The sequence below is a fragment of the Calidris pugnax genome, unplaced genomic scaffold (assembly GCF_001431845.1).
Source record: "Calidris pugnax isolate Ruff unplaced genomic scaffold, ASM143184v1 scaffold54, whole genome shotgun sequence".
NCBI lineage: Eukaryota > Metazoa > Chordata > Aves > Charadriiformes > Scolopacidae > Calidris > Calidris pugnax.
In genome coordinates this window covers 10,089,308-10,108,236 of record NW_015090864.1, presented here as the reverse complement: position 1 = coordinate 10,108,236, position 18,929 = coordinate 10,089,308, and the positions used below count along the sequence as shown (strand labels likewise).

At 39.1% G+C, this 18,929-nt stretch overlaps 1 protein-coding gene across 4 annotated transcripts in view; it reads left to right on the top strand.

The window, feature by feature from the left end:
- The window catches only part of DIP2C (disco interacting protein 2 homolog C), a 190,638-nt gene that overhangs the window by 115,292 nt on the left and 56,417 nt on the right, over positions 1–18,929 (top strand). For all 4 annotated transcript variants that reach the window (XM_014945016.1, XM_014945015.1, XM_014945018.1 and 1 more), the window contains 7 exons: positions 3,361–3,500; positions 5,115–5,251; positions 7,453–7,661; positions 8,481–8,595; positions 13,013–13,214; positions 15,310–15,419; positions 16,189–16,269. In XM_014945016.1, coding sequence (XP_014800502.1) covers positions 3,361–3,500; positions 5,115–5,251; positions 7,453–7,661; positions 8,481–8,595; positions 13,013–13,214; positions 15,310–15,419; positions 16,189–16,269 — 994 coding nt within the window. The remainder of the gene's footprint in view (positions 1–3,360; positions 3,501–5,114; positions 5,252–7,452; positions 7,662–8,480; positions 8,596–13,012; positions 13,215–15,309; positions 15,420–16,188; positions 16,270–18,929) is intronic.

Below are 18,929 nucleotides of genomic sequence, written 5' to 3'. Positions count from 1 at the left end.
GATTAACGGGAGAGAGTTTTCATTTCCTGTGCTAGTCCTGGAAAATCTGCCCCAGACCACAGGTTATGAAGTGGGAGAACTCACTGCATCTCAACGTACGACAGCTGGCTTGCCCTTTCTAGACTTAAACTCTATGCTTATAGCCATCTGAAGCACTAGAGATTAATTTTCAAATTAACTAGCATCGAGAGCTTACATAAAAAAAAAATTATTAGCACATAAAATAGTGGATGATTCAAAAAAAAAGAAGCATTTTTATCTTCAGTGCCTCACTCTGTAATTACAGAGCAGTTCGTGCTACAGTGAATGTTACTGAACACGTATCTCTTTTTTTTGAAGTCTGTTTAATGGTAGGATAATACCAGCTGAACTTGGGAGCTTTAGTATTTTTCATTTTATTTAAGCTATCTCCACTGACAGTAAAGTCATTATCATAGAAATTCCAAAGAGTTACAGCTGAAGTATGCATTAAAATGACTCCCTGCCGAGCACAGATCCAGAGAGCTCCTGGTTAATGCTCCAACTCTTTCAAAATCTATGGTGTATTTTTACTGATCTTCCTACAAGGAAGAGTAACAAAACCAGTTCTCAGTTGAAATACCCTTATAGTGTAGAAAAAGGCAGTTAGTAATAGACTAATAGGTACTTTAGCCTTAGAGCTGAATCAGGAAACCTAATATTTAAAGGAATGTGTCATGCAAATAATTCTTTCTGGTGTTTCCTTTTGGTTTATTGCACATGAGCCTGAACCCACTTGCTTAAGGAAGTGCAAAAGTTTAAGTTCAGGTCTGTTCCCATTTAAATGACTGGCAAAAATAATGGTAAACTAGATTGTATCTGTAAATGGTAGTGGAATGGTAGTTCTCAAAATTCTCTATAGCTACTCAGTATGAAAAAGTCAGCTTTGAAGAAGATGCACACTGTCCCTCTTCATGGCTAGGGAAGCTAAGGGGTATGTTTGTCTGGTGGTTTAAGCTAAATTAACTTAGGCTACGAAGTGGGTGGAGTTATACCTTTGTTCAGTTGCTCCTACGTTCATCAAAGGATTTTTCTTTGTCTAGCAAGCAGTGTTACAAAATTCCAAATCCAGTATTAGAGATACTGAATGTGTAAAGAAAATTTAAAATTTGAACTTTAAAATAAATTATAAATACATTGAAACTGGATTATTTACATCTCATCTTCTTTCCAACTGATTTCTCTCCTGCTTGGCAGAGGTACTTGTTTTAGGGATGTTCCCATGTGGACGTCATGCACACAACGAAATAAGATACCATATATTGCAGGATTGTTGCTGACAAGATAGTTTTTAAGAGGATGTGTAGGTGCTGTCAGGTGCTTAGCTCCCCACCTCACTTCTTCATCCAGGCCCTCTGGCTGCACTCCCTTTTAGTGTCAGATAGCCAGTTGCCTGCAAGAGGAGACTCGGGCAGGGTTAGCAGGCGTCTCACTGAAGGATCCACCTCAGGCTGCCAGGACACCAGAACTACTCAGAAACAGCAGCTCTGAAATGCCTGTCCTTGGGACCTCAGCTCTTCAGCACTGACTCTTTCCTTCTGCTGCACACCTACTTCCATTGCACGTTGCTTCTTGCTAGCACGGGCAAAGCTGTTATCTCAGCCCAGGCCACAGCAAGTGGAGCTCTGTTGACAAGTCCCCCAACATGATCCTACCAGGCCTGGTGCCTCCAGCATCCCTCCCGTGCGCCCCTGTCCTCTGCATGGCCACTGCCTTTCAAAGCTGCTTCTTTTTAGCAGCCTTTGGATATGAAAAATAAGGCAAGAAAACGCAATTGGTGAAAGTCTGGCTGGCCACTGCTCCTAGAAGGCTGTGAGAAGCTGTGTGCCTGCAGGAGACCTTTCTTCACATGAGTAGTAAAATGTGTGTTTTGGGGAGCAAAGATGAGAGGAAGTTGATCAATAACGTCGCTGAAAGTTCCTTTTGCATGATGGGAGTGTTATTTATCACAGCTGCTTGTTTACTAGAGCTATTTGTTATGCTCTAATGCGTTTTCAAGCGTGCCCACATCCTTCTTTGTTGACAACGTCACTTGAGAAATATGCCTCGTAAAACCTATTAATTGAAATTTATAGTGCCGATCGCCGCAAGGCTTACGTGAGCATGGCTGGCTAAGGCCCATCTAGTATTTCAAACACGGGAAAGGAGAAGTGTCATATAAAAGGACATTACTTTTTAAAAAATAGTTGTGTTATGGTGGAGTATTTAGGAAAAATGCAGAATCTTAAACTAAATATTGCCTGTTTTATCCATCTTGAAAATAGCTAGAGTCTGGCTGCTCTACATGGATGCGTTATCCACACTCAAATCAGCATCACATTAGCTTCCAGTTTTGCATTTTAAAATGCAGGACAGTATAAGAATCTTCCCAGACATGAAAAGCCCTGGCATATTCTCCTGACTTAATAACTTGCACACGTCAACAGTGGTTTGCTCAAGCCACACTCCACGTAGGTATAATTGTATTCACTGCTACAACAGGAGGTTTTATGTTGAAACAAGTTGACAGGCAGCTTGTGCTGATGCTGGGGAATTATTGTACAGCAGTGACTCTGAGCAAATCGAGGCGTTACAAAGAGGCTGCATCTACAACATTTTGACCATGACTGATGAAGGTGTAATTTGTTTCCATTTTCGTGTGGTAAATTAGAATAGGAAGAATTTAATTATATGCACTAAAATAAAGATGGAAAAGTCCTTGCAGCTTCCACAGATACTTGGCAGTGAATCTATTACGACCTAATTTCTTCAGTTTAGTACTTTTAAATACTTAAGTATTGGGAATGGGAAATCATATCTGTGATTTAAATATAACATACTTGTATTCTAATCTTGGCTTTGATACCAATTTGTTAGTTAGGCTTTTAGTCTGGCAGCTGAGCTGGGTTTCCTCATACTAGGCTGCCTCAAAATAGGTAAAATATAGAGGGTTTATCAAGTTATTACTGATCAGTTCCAAATATTTAGAGTGCAATTTCCCTCCACATCGTCTGCATTGCCTTTCAGTATTTTTAAAACAAATCAAAAGGCCTTTACTTGGGTAATCAAACAATCTTTATAGATCTATCTGAAAATTAAATACAAGCTGTTTTGAGTAAATGTTAGGTGTTACTTTCATCTCTGCAGCCCCATATATGTCGGTGGCTACTGAGTGGGAGAGCTGACATACATAATTACTCAGAAATTACTGAAAAACAGAATTCTGTAAGGTCTAGTAGGGAAAAAAAGATGATGAAATTTCAACTCTCAAATAGAGGAGTATTTGCAGTAGTAGTCCATTAAGAGTAAGAAAATGCTTACGTTTCCCTGCTGGTACGCTGATGTTATAACCCATGGTTGCAGGCCAACAGATGACAGCAATCAGCCACCAGGCAGAGGAGTTCTCTCCATGCATGGTCTCACTTACGGAGTGATTCGAGTGGACTCTGAAGAAAAGCTTTCTGTTCTGACTGTCCAGGATGTTGGCTTAGTGATGCCAGGAGGTAAGGAACTGTCTTTGAAACTCTATGATTCATCAGTTTAAGCAATTAGCTGTAAAAAGTCTTAGGTGGGCATACTTTGCCACTAATCCACAAGGTTTGGGATTAGAATATGTGTACTTGAAACCATTTTAGTCCAAAAGCATTACCTTATAAAACTTCATGGATTGGAAATCCCAAGATTTCTTCTCTCTGTTCACCTCAGTGGATGTCTTTACTCGCCTTAGTGGTGTGCTTTAAACAACCTGTCACCACATCCATTCCTTAACTGTGGAATACTGGTACGGAAAACAAGAGAGTTGGATTCCAGTGTCTGGAGGCTATAAATATCCATAAGCCTGACCCAGATGAGTCAGTAGTGAACGTTTTCATAACCTATGCTAAGGATCAACAAAATTGCTGTCTGAAGGGTTGCAGAATGTTTTTCCAAAGATCTTATGCTATCACCCAGTTATTAGAAAGAGGAGGTATGACTGAGCAGTTCCTGCTGATAAATCCAAACTGAAACCAGTGCTTCTAAAGATGAAGATAAGTTTTCTCATAAGAGAGCTAGATTTTAAATGAAATGTTATAGAGACTAGAAATGAATAATACTGTACTTTTTCATAAGAGAATGTCTGTTATGCACCAAAGGAATAAAACGTAATGATGCATGTTATAAAAATTCAGTTGAACAACTTAAAGGAAGATAAGATTGATTGTTGTCTAATAGTTGTTATATAAGATATTATTATAGATGTGCCGTCTTGCACTTTATACTACATTCTGATCATTTTAATAAAAGTAAACACTCCTATTTATCCTCAGAGTGAGAGAAAGATCATTCAAGATTCTTTACACTGGTACTTACAAGACATGCTGATTCGTTTCTGGTCTCCCTTGTTTGTCATATCCTCTTTCCAACTGCAAAATCTACACATGCTGGACTCCAACTCCAGGGATTATAGCTAAAGCAGCATACCTGATTCTTACTCACATGGCTGACACATAAAATAGTGCTTCTTCCTCAGACCAGTGCTTTCTAATCCCTCCCGTTTAGCTCCTACTGTCTCTGCAGTCCTGTAAGACCGGTGAGATGGAGGCTGAGCTCTGATAAATTCTTGGTAAAACAACCACACTAGTCCGCTAGAATATCTTGATCTTTCATATGGTGTTACTTGCTACTTTGTGAGAGGTGGATTTCCTGGTTGCCTGCCCTCCTGGCAGTATAATTGTTATGAAGAACTCCATTAGGGTATTTCATTTTGCACTGACTGTGGCAAATCTGGTCTTCAGTATGCAAAACTGGGAACACAATCATATTTCACAGCAGTATTACAGATCGACTGAAATTTTAGAGAGCAAGGCAAATTAGGTTTTGTTATCAGTGTACACTGAGTTTACATAAAGATCAACTGAGTTTACATAAAGATCTTCATATTTTGTATAAATATCATTTATAATATAAGTAACATTTGATAATTTTGAACACCTTAATGTTTGAGAAACTGATAGACATTGGTCTATGCATAATTTATTTGTTTATGTCAACTCCACCATGATGTTATTCCTACAGCATTTCTATTATTCTCTAGTTCGTTTTATAATATGTTTTAAAGTCCTTTGCTCTCCCTCTAGCTATAATGTGTTCAGTGAAGCCAGATGGAATTCCTCAGCTCTGTAAAACAGATGAAATAGGAGAACTTTGTGTATGTGCTATTGCAACGGGTACGTCATATTATGGACTCTCGGGCATGACCAAAAATACTTTTGAGGTAAGCTGACCAAAAAATGCTGTATAAAATCCTCACTTTTTAACTTTTGCTCTTGAAAGATAATATTTGACATAAAATATTCATAGCAATAATATCAGAATAGCAGTAGTAATCAATGCTTGTGGCTTGGGACCTGTAGTCTAGCCAGATAATCTGCACTGAGGCCCATTTCATTAAGTGCAGTAGTAGATCTTTATGTGGGTTTAGTTCTGGCTCTGAAGAGCTTTTACTTTAATTTGGAAAGAAGATACCAGAGGCTGAAACAATCAGGAGGAAAGCAGGAAGAAAGACAAAGTTCAAAAGGTAATACTGTACAAGTCTATGAGCTAGCTACATGCAGAATTTGGTCATTGCAAACAGTAGGAAAGCTGCTGAGTATCTTTAAAAAGCAATTTCCAACATTTCCAAAACTCAGCCAGCATTAAAGGCTTGCATTTATACAAAATCCGGACAGAGGTAGTCTTCTCCTAATTAGTCCCCACCTGCTTTTGTTTGAATTGCCTTAGGTGAAAGCCTTTTTGCTTTCTGGAATCTGTTTTCCAGTAGGTTTTAGCTCCAGTGCAGACAGCTGTATTGATAGCTTGGTTGTACCTGCTCACTTGTTATCATTAACTTCTGCTGAAGCCGGTATGAAAAGGCTGAACAAATCAGAGAAATACTGGAAAAATTTGAGCTGAGATTTTTATTAAGTTCTGATTCTTTTCCCTTTTAATATTTGAGAAAAAAAAAGTTAAGAAAGATACATTTACATTTCCCTTAACAAATGCTTTGGTATTACCGTTTTTAATAGACCAGACATGACTAATGTCTCCTGAAAAATGCACATCTGAAATTTGTAAACACTATACATTAAATAATTAATGGAGACTAGTGCATACAATTCACCATCCTGCTATTGAAGCCAGGAACACTGCGATGCTATTGTGATCTGACATTTGTTGATAGCTGATTACTATGCTACAAGTACAATTGGCGATACTCAGTGTGAATCATAATTCTGAATTTCACATATTTCAGGGTAGAAAGGTACTTACGTTCATTTTGTAGTACTTGTAACTGTAAAATCATTCATAGTTCATAACTGAGCCTGCAGTTTAACAGCATATTTAGACTGGTTTACACTTATTCCTAATGGTAAGCAAATAAATTGTCATTGAGTGAGCAGGACCACTCATTTTTGAAGTTAAGCATGTTCTTGGGAGCCCTCTCCAAGTGGGCCTCTTTTCTGGTTTACTGGGTAATTCATGTTGCAGGTATTAGAGAGTCAAAGATTTTTTGTTCCTGAAATGAATTATGGCTGAGTATGTATAAGCATTAAATCTGTTCAGTAAGAACCACTCATGGGCATCTGGCAGCAGAATTTGACCTTTCTTTTTAGATGAGCCTTGAAGGACACAATAGAGCCATGGTCTTCCATTTGCCATCAACTTAAATAACTTGCCATCAACTTAAATAACTTGCCTTTAGACTATCTGAGTTTAAAGAAGCGACAGCAGAAAAGTGTGGTTGTGTCAAAATGCAGCTCAAAGTAGCTTACGTGCCAGAAGGATAACACTGTGCTAGTTAGGGTAAAAAAAGTGGTAGAAATCTGTCCTGTGGAAGTCACGTATGTGTCTGGTATTCAGACATTTAGAGAGGCTGTTTTTTCACTTTTAGACATGCTACAGAAGGCATTATCACTGGTATTGTGAGGACTTAATTGACCTTAGATAAAAATGTGGTCAGCTGCAAGAGTCATTAATGTACAGTACCTTAAAATAGCTTGACTTCTAGCCTGCTTATTTCTCTATATTGTGCTGAAAATAAGCATGAGGTACTGAAAAGAACCTCTACTGTAATGTTTACGATTTAATCTCTCTGTAACCTATACATAGCACCTCAGTTTAGCTTCACTCTCCATAAATTTTTTTTCCTCAGTACTGTTTGTCTTGATTTATTATTTTTTTTAAAGTCATAAATGATTTACAGAGCCATGATTAGGGAAAATATGTATAGAACTTGCTGGAACTCGGGTACAGAAAATTGTACACATTAGTCCAGCAGTTTTCTGACACTCCCTTTATGGTCAGTGAAGAGTAAAGAGCATCACCAGCGACCTATTTACTTCATTCCAGAAGAGCCATCTGAGAGAGTATGCCTGAAATATTTTGCAGTGTGGTCTTTGTGTATGGAATTGAAGACCTGTAATTTCTGTCTTTCAGGTGTTTCCTATGACCAGTTCTGGAGGCCCTATCACTGAATATCCCTTTATAAGGACTGGACTACTAGGCTTTATAGGACCAGGTGGACTTGTTTTTGTTATCGGCAAAATGGATGGTTTGATGGTTGTCAGTGGAAGAAGACATAATGCTGATGACATTGTAGCAACAGCACTGGCCGTGGAACCAATGAAATTTGTCTACAGAGGAAGGTTCGATCCTTTCTTTTCTTAGATTATATAGAAATCTTTATTTTGCTTAGACCCGGTGTAAGTGACCCAGTGATCTGCAGTGTGGTTTCCCTCCATTGCTGTCCATATTGCTAGAACCAGGAGACAGCAGAGATGTCATGATTTGGGCTGGGCTGGCCACTAAAACGAATGACAATGTTGAGGCAGACTTTCGATATCAAGGTCCAAAACTTTGATTATTAAAATTCCAGTTGAACAGCTGGTCACTTGTGATGGTGTTGAGTCAACAGGATCCTTTCTGCCCAAGTCGAACATTTCCAATATGCCTAACACTGAAGTTCTTGAATATGACAGCAGTTCCTTGTTTCCTAGTATGCTGAAACTGAGCAGGAGACATCTAAAACTTCTGAAGAGCCTATGCAGTAACATGTGCTCTCACTTGATCACATGGCAGACCTCTTACACAATGGTGTTGCAATTATTTTCTTCTAAGATGGGGCCAACGAAGGTGGTTATGTTAGCTGTTATGTAACAGCTTAACAACCACCTTGGTGTCACCCAAATTTAGTGCTTTTCTTATCCCAAGAAGGTTCACTTCTCCAACCATGCTATGATACTATGCGTGTATCCACATGATTCTAGAGCAAAGCTCCCTGATTCCTCCTCAAGAAGTTATCCAAAACTGTTCTTGTTGCTTTTTCCCCAGAAATTAAATACTAATTGGTGCACCACTTGTCTGATAAATAAATAACAAAATCATAGTTGTGGAGGATTAACTTAGAAGACAGGTTTTTCCATCTATTCTGGTACTAAATACTCTTCTCTCATTCTCTTCTACAGAATAGCAGTGTTTTCAGTGAGTGTCCTGCATGATGAAAGGATAGTTATTGTTGCTGAGCAAAGGCCGGATTCCACAGAGGAAGACAGTTTTCAATGGATGAGTAGAGTTCTCCAGGTAATGCTCTTTATGTATGTTTGGAAGCTATTTTGTCCTCCTCTATATTCTTTTTATTGATCTTTCAGGCCCCCAAGGTAACTGACATTTGTCTTTGAGTAATTGTAAGTCCACCTTCAGTTGCACTTGCACCTAATGAGCACAAAATTAGATTCTTCTGAGTGACAGTTCCAATCTGGGCTGCACATTTCCAAAGACTGATCCTTTTACTAATCCAAATGCTATAAGAAAACAGGGATGAATTGAAGTAAGTAATAGCAAGAAGAGAGTAGTGTCTGGTTTATAACGATATAGTCATTCGTTACTTCAAAACGGTAATGAATGAATGTGTTATATACTCTTACTGTCAAAAGCTACCAAAGTCTCTTAATGAACAGATATTGGCACTGATATGGAGTTGACCTCATCAAAAGTAGATATATGTATCTGAGCTAGATCTCCAGATATTTTTTTTTTTAATCAGTGGGAAAGAATTATGTGTTTTTAGTGCACCATGTTGATAGCTAAAATAAACTGAGTGAAACACAGCCTTAAAATATCAATTTCTCTCCACTGAAATGAAGGGAAGTGATTGATTAGCCCAGATCTAGGTATCTGCAGTGAGGTTATCTGCACAGAGGACATCTATTGCATTCCAGCTGTCTGGTGGATCATGCAAGGCACATACCACTGTGATGAAACTCAACTTACTGGTGTTGTTCAACAGTTTGACCAGAAGACATAAGCTACTGTATACTAAGTAATTCTGATCTTCTCCTTAAATATAGCAGTCTGAGTTAAGGCAATGTTATTACCATACTTAAAGTTTTTTCAATGCTGATGTCAACACACAAAAAAATTAGATACTTGAGATAGCGGTCATCTTCCATCTCCTCCATCTTCATGGTTAAGCTAATTTTCACTGAAAAACAATAGGTTTAATAGAGATGTAGTCAAATTAAGTCTCTCTGTTGCTACCTTGTGAAATGGTCTCAGCTCTGTCTACAGCTGATCACCTGTTACTACTGCTTCCCTTTCTGTCCTTCCTCAAAGACTCTTCTCACCTAAATGTATTGTAGACATCTTTTTTATTTTACCCAAGAGCCAAAGAAAAAGACACCACACAATTCAGAGAAGATGTTTTTAATCGTTTTGTTTTGTACTGAATAAGAAAGGGAATCTGTCTACCATATCCTTGAAGAAACTGAACAAATAAGCTTTCATCCATCTCAAGAGAGGTTTATCTTCTCTCTTAATTTAAAAGATGGTTACATTTCATACAGCTAGAGGCATCTCATATTCACAGTAGACCAAAATTATTACTGAGAAAAGCTAGAACCTCTCACATGTCCATCAAATAGAAAGCCTTTGAAGCACCTGGTAGCACCTGGGGCAACTATTTTTGGAGGAAGAGCTTTTGGATTGCCCATGCTTCAAAAATGTTTATCATTTTTATCAAGTAGCAAGCTCCCAAAGAAAAGGATGAAGCTCTGGACTTACGCTTCTCCTGTTTTGTCAGATAAGCATTTCTGTGACTTTTACAGAAACCATGTCTTATACCATCGTAGCCAGTAGAATTCAGTGCTGAACATTGTGGGAGACCTGTGTCAAGTTACTCCTTCCAGAAGTCAGTCGTATTATTCTGAGTATCATCGAGTCATGGGAGTGTCTGAGAATGGTAGGCCATATATCAAAGTACATGTGTGGCTGCTTTCATCACCCATGTGTGAAGTCTGCAACTCTGGCATGTGAACAAGAAGATTCTGGTGCAGTTTCAGCTGAGAGCGGAGATGGAGAACAGAAGCCAGGAACATGTGGGATGCTTTGTGCCTCCTTTCCGATCGGAGTTCTAATCTACCAGGATGTGGTAACCAGTTGTATATGAATCATCTGCTAGTGATGAGCAACGTAATGATATCACACTTGTGTCATGAATCTCAATGACGTCCATGATAGCAAACTTCACCAAATTGCTACTCATTTCTGATGATATTTGTGAGACTCATCTTGCACCCTGCGTGTGCTGCCCTGTGCCCCCCAGCCCAAGGCTGTGCCTTGATGTGTCTCTGCATCTGTTCCCTACAGTTGAGCTACATCGATTTGCAGAACTTGTTTCCAGTGGATTGCACATATTCGGACTCTCCCTGACCCTTCCTGCTCCTCAGCAGAGGGCTGAAGGGTGGTGGAGCTGCTGCACATATGGGACTATGTTGGACTGCATCTACGGGTGTTAGCAGAAGCATGGCTGGTGGGGAGTGGTCAGGCTGGGTATAGGGTTTCCTGAGAGCAGTGGAGGAGGAGGATATTCTAGTGAAGATGAGTGTGAGTGAAGATCCCAGGTCAGCCAGCAGTTCAGTCAGATGGATCCTAGATACTCATTCATCTCCCAGGCTGCTGCAAACTGATCTGACCCTTCAGGCAGGGTTGTGGTTCCTGTACCTGGCAGGCTGGATGTTAGTTTTCTAGTGCTCTGGGAGGACATGACAGGAGTAGGAAAGCCAGGATCTACTGCAGAACAGGAGAGTGTCTCCCTGGAGAATTTTGTCAACGAGATGTTTTCTTAGCTTGAACAACGTAGCAAGGTGGACTCTGCAAGTTCTGGTATCCCTAATCCGCTGTCTTGGTGAAACAGAGGGATAAAGATTTCAGACGCTCTCTTTACTTCTGGCTGGACCGAATCATTTAAAAAACCAAGCCATCTCATCAAGAGGCATAAATGCCAGCAGTATTAAAATTCACTGGTACTTTTCTCTCTCGGAATTTTAAGGCTCAGCTCATCAGTGCTCATCCTTGCGTAACAAAGTCATTCCCTGCTTCAGAAATGTGCCAAACTAGAAAATGTGAGAAGTGGCAATTTCGAGTGACCAGTGACATTTTTTCAGGCTTTGTGCTGGAGAGGGCTGTCAGAGGTGGCTGTCAAAGTGGCTATCACTGGGGAATCATTATGTATAACACCCCTCATCCCACCCCAGCTGGGTATTGCTTTCCATTCACCAGCTCTAGGAGCCACGCTGTTTTACATTTGAATAAAAGCAGTTACTTGCCCTGTAAGGGTTTTCCTTCAAGCTGATGTCAGGTGAGGATGCGGTGATTTATCAGTGCTTTTCAGAAACTACAAATAACATTGTGATTAGGAGGTTATGGTGGTTTTTGCCAGAAACATGAGACATTGTGTGTTGGCTGTCATATATATCTCGGTGTTGCTGATCTTTCAGGTAAGGTGTCTGTAGACCAGCAACGAGGTCTTCCAATAGTACCATGAGATCTACCACTGCTAAAACTGCAATGTTTGGAAAATGAGTAACTGCTTTAGTATTCTTTCTTACAAAATTTTGCAATCAAACCAATAAAAAATGAAGCAAACAGAAGCCAAATGCAAAGTGTTACTAAGAGTCTCTGTAGAAGTAATCACTACTTTATTGGTCTATACTTAAGTACATAACTATAAATCATAATTTGATACTTAGAATATAGATTGTATCTTCAAGGCAACAGACACATGCGTTCACTTTTCTCACAGTTAAAGATTAAAATGCAAGTTAAGTAAATTATATTTTTGAACATTTAACTACTCATTAGAGATGCTGTCGATAATTTGTTTCTCAGTCTGCATGGATGTCAGAAGTTGTTTTTCTAACTCACTTCCTGCAATTTTTGTTACCAATGTAGGGAAAATAACTAGTTAAAATGTGTATTGAATTAAAATCTAAGTGCATGAATATTCATGTTTACCTAAATAAATTACATTTTTTACTCCACTTGTTCGACAATGAACATGGTTAGTACAAGATTCAAAGATGCTTATTTTTCAGGTTTTCATTCAACAGATTTTTTTTCAAGTGGATAATTTCATGGTTTTCCCTTATATTGTGTCATTTTCCGTTCCTGCCTGACAATCTTTTACACAGCAGTCAGGGAGTGAAACAGTTATTATCTTAGAAAAAAATTTAAAAATTCATAAGCTACATACTTACATATGGTGATACGTGCAACCTTTGACTTTTTTCATTGCTCTGCAAGATGGACTGGATGTTTAGTTGATAGGAATCCTTTGAATTTTAAATTTGAGAATTAAAGGTTAAAATCAGTTTCACATGGGTTTCCAGCCCATCTTAATAATAAATCTCCAGAATACGTGCTACTAACGTGTGCCTAAGAGGGATGCCTAGGTAGCGTTTCTTAATAGATTTCTGTGTATTTATCACCAGGTTTTTGTTTGCTTTTTTATCTTCTGGAATGAGTGTAATAACGTCAGTGTTACATTTCCGTCCACCTGTTCCCGTTGAAAAGAACCTCCTTATCACTGACATTGCTGAAGTGCCTTTCCATTGCCAGTTAATTATTAGGGTTGTTTTATGCAGTAATTCAGAACAACATGTGCTTATTAGAATGATGAAAAATTAGCCTTTCATTAAAATTGGCTTCCTGCTTTTTTTAGGCTATTGACAGTATTCATCAAGTGGGAGTCTACTGCCTCGCGCTCGTACCAGCAAACACGCTTCCCAAGACGCCGCTGGGAGGAATACACCTGTCGGAAACCAAACAGCTCTTCTTGGAAGGATCACTGCATCCTTGTAATGTGCTGATGTGTCCCCACACATGTGTGACAAACCTGCCCAAACCAAGGCAAAAACAACCAGGTAAGATGAGTGAAGGCAAAGCGACCGTGACTTAGTGCTGTGTGTTCACGGTGCTGTATGGAGCAAAATCAAGTAATTGTTAATGCAGGTGAGAATCAGCTCAATCATCTGTTCCAGTTAAATATTCCAGGTGTGTTAAGGGCATCACTGGTTTTGGCAGAGGCTAGACATACCTTCAGTAAGACTGGAAGGAAGAATGCTCCAAAAACCTAAGTTCATTAAAGATGAAGACATTTTTGTCACTCTGCAAGGCACTGCTGAGACCACAGCTGGAAGTCTTTGTGAATTCCTGGTCAGTTATGTTTAAAGATGGACTGAGACTGAAACAGAGAAAGATAAAGTCCTGACTTATTTGAAGGCTGAGCTTGTAAAGTAGAAATAGAGAGGAGGAGGGTTGTTGACACTAAATAACAGTGTTGGAACAAGAGCAAATGATTAAAAACTGGTCATGAATAAATTAAACCCAAGAATAATGGTAAAGATTTTTACCTGAATAGGGAGGCTCTGGATTATTCTTACAGCAGATATGTATGAGGGAAAACCCTAACTAGTTTTAAGATGGTTCTTTAGAAATTCTGCCATATTTTATGAAGAACATTGGATGAAATGGCACAGGAAGGCACTGACTCAAGAAACAAAGAAAGCCCTTGTAGCCTGCTGTAGTCCAGTCTCTGGTTACTCATGCCCAATCAACAAACAAGTTTTAGCAAATTTTTGATTTTGAATCTAATCGCAGATTTTAATACTCACATTAATTTCAAGGATTTTTGGATCTGTAGCCTCAGGCTTAAGACATGAATTCAGCTCCAGTAGACTAAGTGTTGCTTACTTTCCACTTGGAAAACCAGCGTGGAATATGAAGTGGTTTTACTGTCTGGATCTCAAATATGGGGACTATCCATCACAAATTCAGTGCAAGTTTGCCAAAACTATCTTTGTTTCTTTATTTAAAACCTTTGCACAAATATTTCAGAAATCAAAGCCATAATCTCAGTTTGTAGATACTAGGAATGTCAGAGGTTAACAGTGACTTCCACTAACTTAGTGAAAGCAATGAAGCCTGCAGTCATTTCGGTATTTCCTTGTTGCTGATTCGCAAAGTAATCACTGAATTAGCATCAGTGCAGTGGAGATACTTATAGATGCATTGCATATACATTATGGTATAAGCATTATGGCATATACACTATGGTAAAAGCAATGCCATGACCACATCACATTCTCCCATATTTTGCAGCTGTGACGTACCCAGAGGACATAGCTTTCATGTTTTTAAAGCAGAGTAGTCTGTAGATGTTGTTTATTGTACATTATCTGGTTACATAAACATCTCATTTTTGACACTTTTACCACATACCATCACAGAGACAAAGCCTGGACATCATAGACTAGAAGTAAAGCTTGGTATCAGTTGCAGTTGATCAGTAATGCATGCTGGAGAAGCAGAAAACAAATGTTAACATGAGCATAAATGGTATCTGTGAGATAGATATTTTTCCCTAATGGCAGCAACAAAACATCAGTGAAATCTACCTCATGGAGAAGTGTCAGCTGTGACATCTACCTGTCTTCTAAAGTTAAAGCATTTTTCTTCAGTCTCTACCTTGTGCTAAAGGGCGTGCATATATTTTATCGTGTGCACCATCTGCCTTCCTGATCCTTGTCACTTCACGTCTGTAGCACTGCAGAACTGCTAATACAGATGCAACTTAGCCCAGGGAACAGAAGAGAGAAATAGGAACATTGTCCCTGAAGCCTGGATACATCTCTTCTGGTTTTAGGCACTTGAATGGACATGCCTAAATTAGAAGCTGAATTTTCCAAAGATTCCTCATATCACCACAGACAAGATGTGTCTCTGGCTGCAGAGAGCCTATGCTAAACGGGCTCCTCAGTTAGATGTGTTTAGAGAGGATGAATCCAAGCCTACTTACCTTCCAGCTACTTCTGGTCCATCAGCCAAAGTTTGTATCAACAGAGATGTGTTGTGGATAGCAATGAGGAAAATACCATGTAATGCAAAAGAAATAAAAAGAATTTTCATTCACAAGCAAAGGATTTTTATTGCGCTTAGCACATTTCTGCTTTATTCTAGAAATTGGCCCTGCCTCTGTGATGGTGGGGAACTTGGTCTCTGGAAAAAGAATTGCACAGGCCAGTGGTAGAGATTTGGGGCAAATAGAAGACAATGACCAAGCCAGAAAGGTAAGCTAAACTTTTCTCATGCTGCTTATACAGATAGTACATAGATTGTATTATTATTGTTGCAGAATTTGTTGGTGACTTTTTTTTAATTCACACTAAAATGTTTCAGAACCCCTTTTACGTATAAATATAAAAATAGACGTGGCAGGGAATCACTGCATTTCATTTGTATGGATTTTTTTTTTTGTATGAGTTTACATGAGTCAACCGAATAAACACAGTGGAAAGCATTAATGGGGATTCTGCCAAAAATTATCCTCTATTTTATCTTTTTTACTGGTTCAGGTAGAGTCCGGGGAATTTTATTTCCATGCATGGTCCTGACCCTATTTGTTGTTATTTTGATCCTGTAAAATTAAATTGAAATTCATCCCTTTTGGGGGCTTATGTGAGTAATTAAATTAGTAAGTTCTAAGCTGTAAAAATATTTATTTATAGTAAGAAAAAGAGAGGAAACTAAAGAATTAAAGTTGTGCTTAAATTCAGGGAGATCAGTAAGAACTGTTTATTGCTTTGAAAGTCTATGTAGTAATTCATAATCCCAGCAGTGGCTTCACTTCCAGAGAGGCTGCCGCTACCATGCAAAAGCACCTTGCTATAAATATGTGTGATGACAAGAGAATTAATTCATGTTTAGTGCTTCTGGGTATTGATGTAAAATGTAGCATATAAATAAGGAAGACATATCTAAAGCAGCAAAAATAGCTGTCCTGTTTTTTAAAGCCAAAAAGTTATTTAGTGTCATGACTATCACTCTGCTTTATTTCAGTTCCTCTTCCTCTCAGAAGTGCTGCAGTGGAGAGCTCAGACCACTCCTGACCACGTGCTTTACACTCTGCTCAACTGCAGGGTAAGGAGCTCAGAGCGTGGCTCCGGCAGGCTGCGGGAGGGAGAATGGCACACTGGTATTTCAGCTGCACCTGCTTCTGCCGGGGCTGAACACGACCTTTCTGTTTCTTTTCCCATTAATACTCAGCTGTTATATTTAATGTTCACCGAGGCAGAAAGGAAAAGAGAATAATCATTGCCAGTTGTCAAAATATAGATTGCTTTTGTATCAGACAGCGCGCCTTACACATTTCTCATTTCTTTTTCCACCACATATATGTTGTGGGTGAGCTGACACTGCAAATCTATTTCAATACTGATCATTCCTGTACCAAAGAGTAGTATTTAATACTGCTCACCATTCTGATTTCCAATTTGAAAAGCACAGGCTTGGCAAAATCAAAGCATTTTCCCTAAATAAAACAATGATTGTTGGTTTTGAGCCTGGACCATCTAGGGGAGGTATGAGAATGGGGAAAGGAGATGAAAAGAAGACGATGTATGGCCAGAATCCAACCAGGTCTGCAGTGGATCACTAATAAACCTTTCTGCATAGCCTTGCATGGGGTGCCAGCCTGGCACAGCACTTCATTGCTTTTCAAAAATTAATTAATGTAGATCACATGGTACAGAACTTGGCTTTACTAAGAGTGGGTGATTAGAGACTTTGATTGTAGATGACAAACCCAAGACCACAGTAGAGAATGAAAGTCTGTGCCACCACGGTACATCTAATCACATCTGTCAAAACTGGGAATCATACATAGTGTGTGAGGGTCTCCAGGAGAGGAGGGGCCTGGAACAGTGCTGTTCCCCTGGGCCACCTGGCGTAGCTGGTGTTGTCTCAGCCCATGTGGTCCATATGCAACTTGGATGGGTTCTTAAACCTCCAGTAATTTGTTAACCTCTGTGAAATCACCACTTATTGTGTTTACAGGATATGCTTTCCCAGCCAATATTACAGCTCAGTTTGAGGATACCAGTACACCATTAAATGATGTTTTTAAATTCAGATTAATAGCTGATATTATGTGAACGTGTGCAACTTGAGAGATAATAGTGAAGCGATAATGTAGTTGTCTGTGGCAAAGTAGAAAACTTGAGAGGCAATGTTCTTTATAGATCAATATTGCACCATTAAAATAGTGCATCATTCTGTCCTGTAAGTTAGGAGCTACGATGCTGTGAGAAAGAGACATTGATATGTACTGTCCCATCTCCTCCACACAGGCTGTTGCTTTTGAGCTTTAAGTAAAGCCAGACTTCCCATGCTGGCAGAAGGGTTCAAACAGTGGGAGGGAAGGACACAATGTGCAAAACAAGGATTAACAAAATAATTTATCATTCCACAGAACTGAAAAATAGTTGAATTTTGAAATTCAGTTTCTCCACTGCTCTCAGTATGGAGTATCTTATCATATGAAATTTGTTTGAGACATGTAATTCTTTATGGAGAGATTTAGTGTTTTATGGAAAGAAGTGACAGGTTTGGTGGGGGTTAGCCTAGGCAAGTTTTACTGCCCATCTTGAATTTTAGTTCTGGTTTGTAACTTTTCCCTTTTTGTCTTCCTTACACACTGTCTGTACACTTTGTTCTAAATCACCAAGGCATCTTGGAGTGAATGACTAATAGAAATCCACTGGGATTAGTGTTTTCCTGTAACCTTTTTGAGAATTTGGAATATTTCAAAATTAGTGCAGTGCATTGTTTTTAGTGTGTGTCACGAAGGATTGTGACACCTTTACATTGCAGGACACCTCGTATCAAAGACCCAAAGGGAATAGTTTGCCTGGTGCTTGCCAGTGATTCCTGTCCAGTAACAGGACTTTCCTTCCCTGCACTTCACATAAACACTGTCTTTGTGCTGGTTTACATGCAGCAAGTGCCAGAAGTCCTAAACATAAACAAATTTTACACAGATTTACATGATTTGCAGCAATTCCCTTTCTGTGTCAGTGGGGCCTGTGCTTCCCATGACTATGCAAATGGGAAATTTCTGGAGGAAACGAAGGAATGAAGAGTTTTAAGCACATTCCTACTGGTAGGTCCACAGTGACAATGTCACCCAGACCTCAGGTCACTGGCCATATTTAGGGCTGGACAGATGGAAGCCATCTCTGGTTCAGCATCTATATAGTTGCATGTGTCTTTAGAGGAAGCTTTCCGATTGAGGTGATCTCCACATTGTCCAGAAGACTGATTAAAATTGCCTGAAGTGCATTTTACTAAGTGGGGTTGCTGAAGACTGTGAAGAGAAATGCTAAGCCCTGACTTTGTCCTTTTATTTTGTTAGGTTGTCCCATTTGTTGACTGTGTTTGAGTTTGCATGTAGTTTGTTATAAAGGTTATAAATGCCAAATGATGCCTGGTAACTTGCCACTACTTCCAGCGCTACACTTTCATCAGACTGCTCTCTCCTCTCGGAAGCTTGTGGTCAATAAATACTGTGGTGGTTTATGGGATGGTGATGGTATATAGAAACCAGCAGTCAGGCCATATACTTACTATTCCCTGCCTTGTTAAAATAAAGTGTAAAGAATATTTCTTTAGAACAGTAAACCTTCCTGGTTTATCTCTTAATTAGGATAGTGATACAGTATTTTTGATTGCATTGCATTTTTGATACATTGTTCTTTTTAAGTGTGTATATGTATTTTTTTTCTCACCCTTCCCCCCCCCCC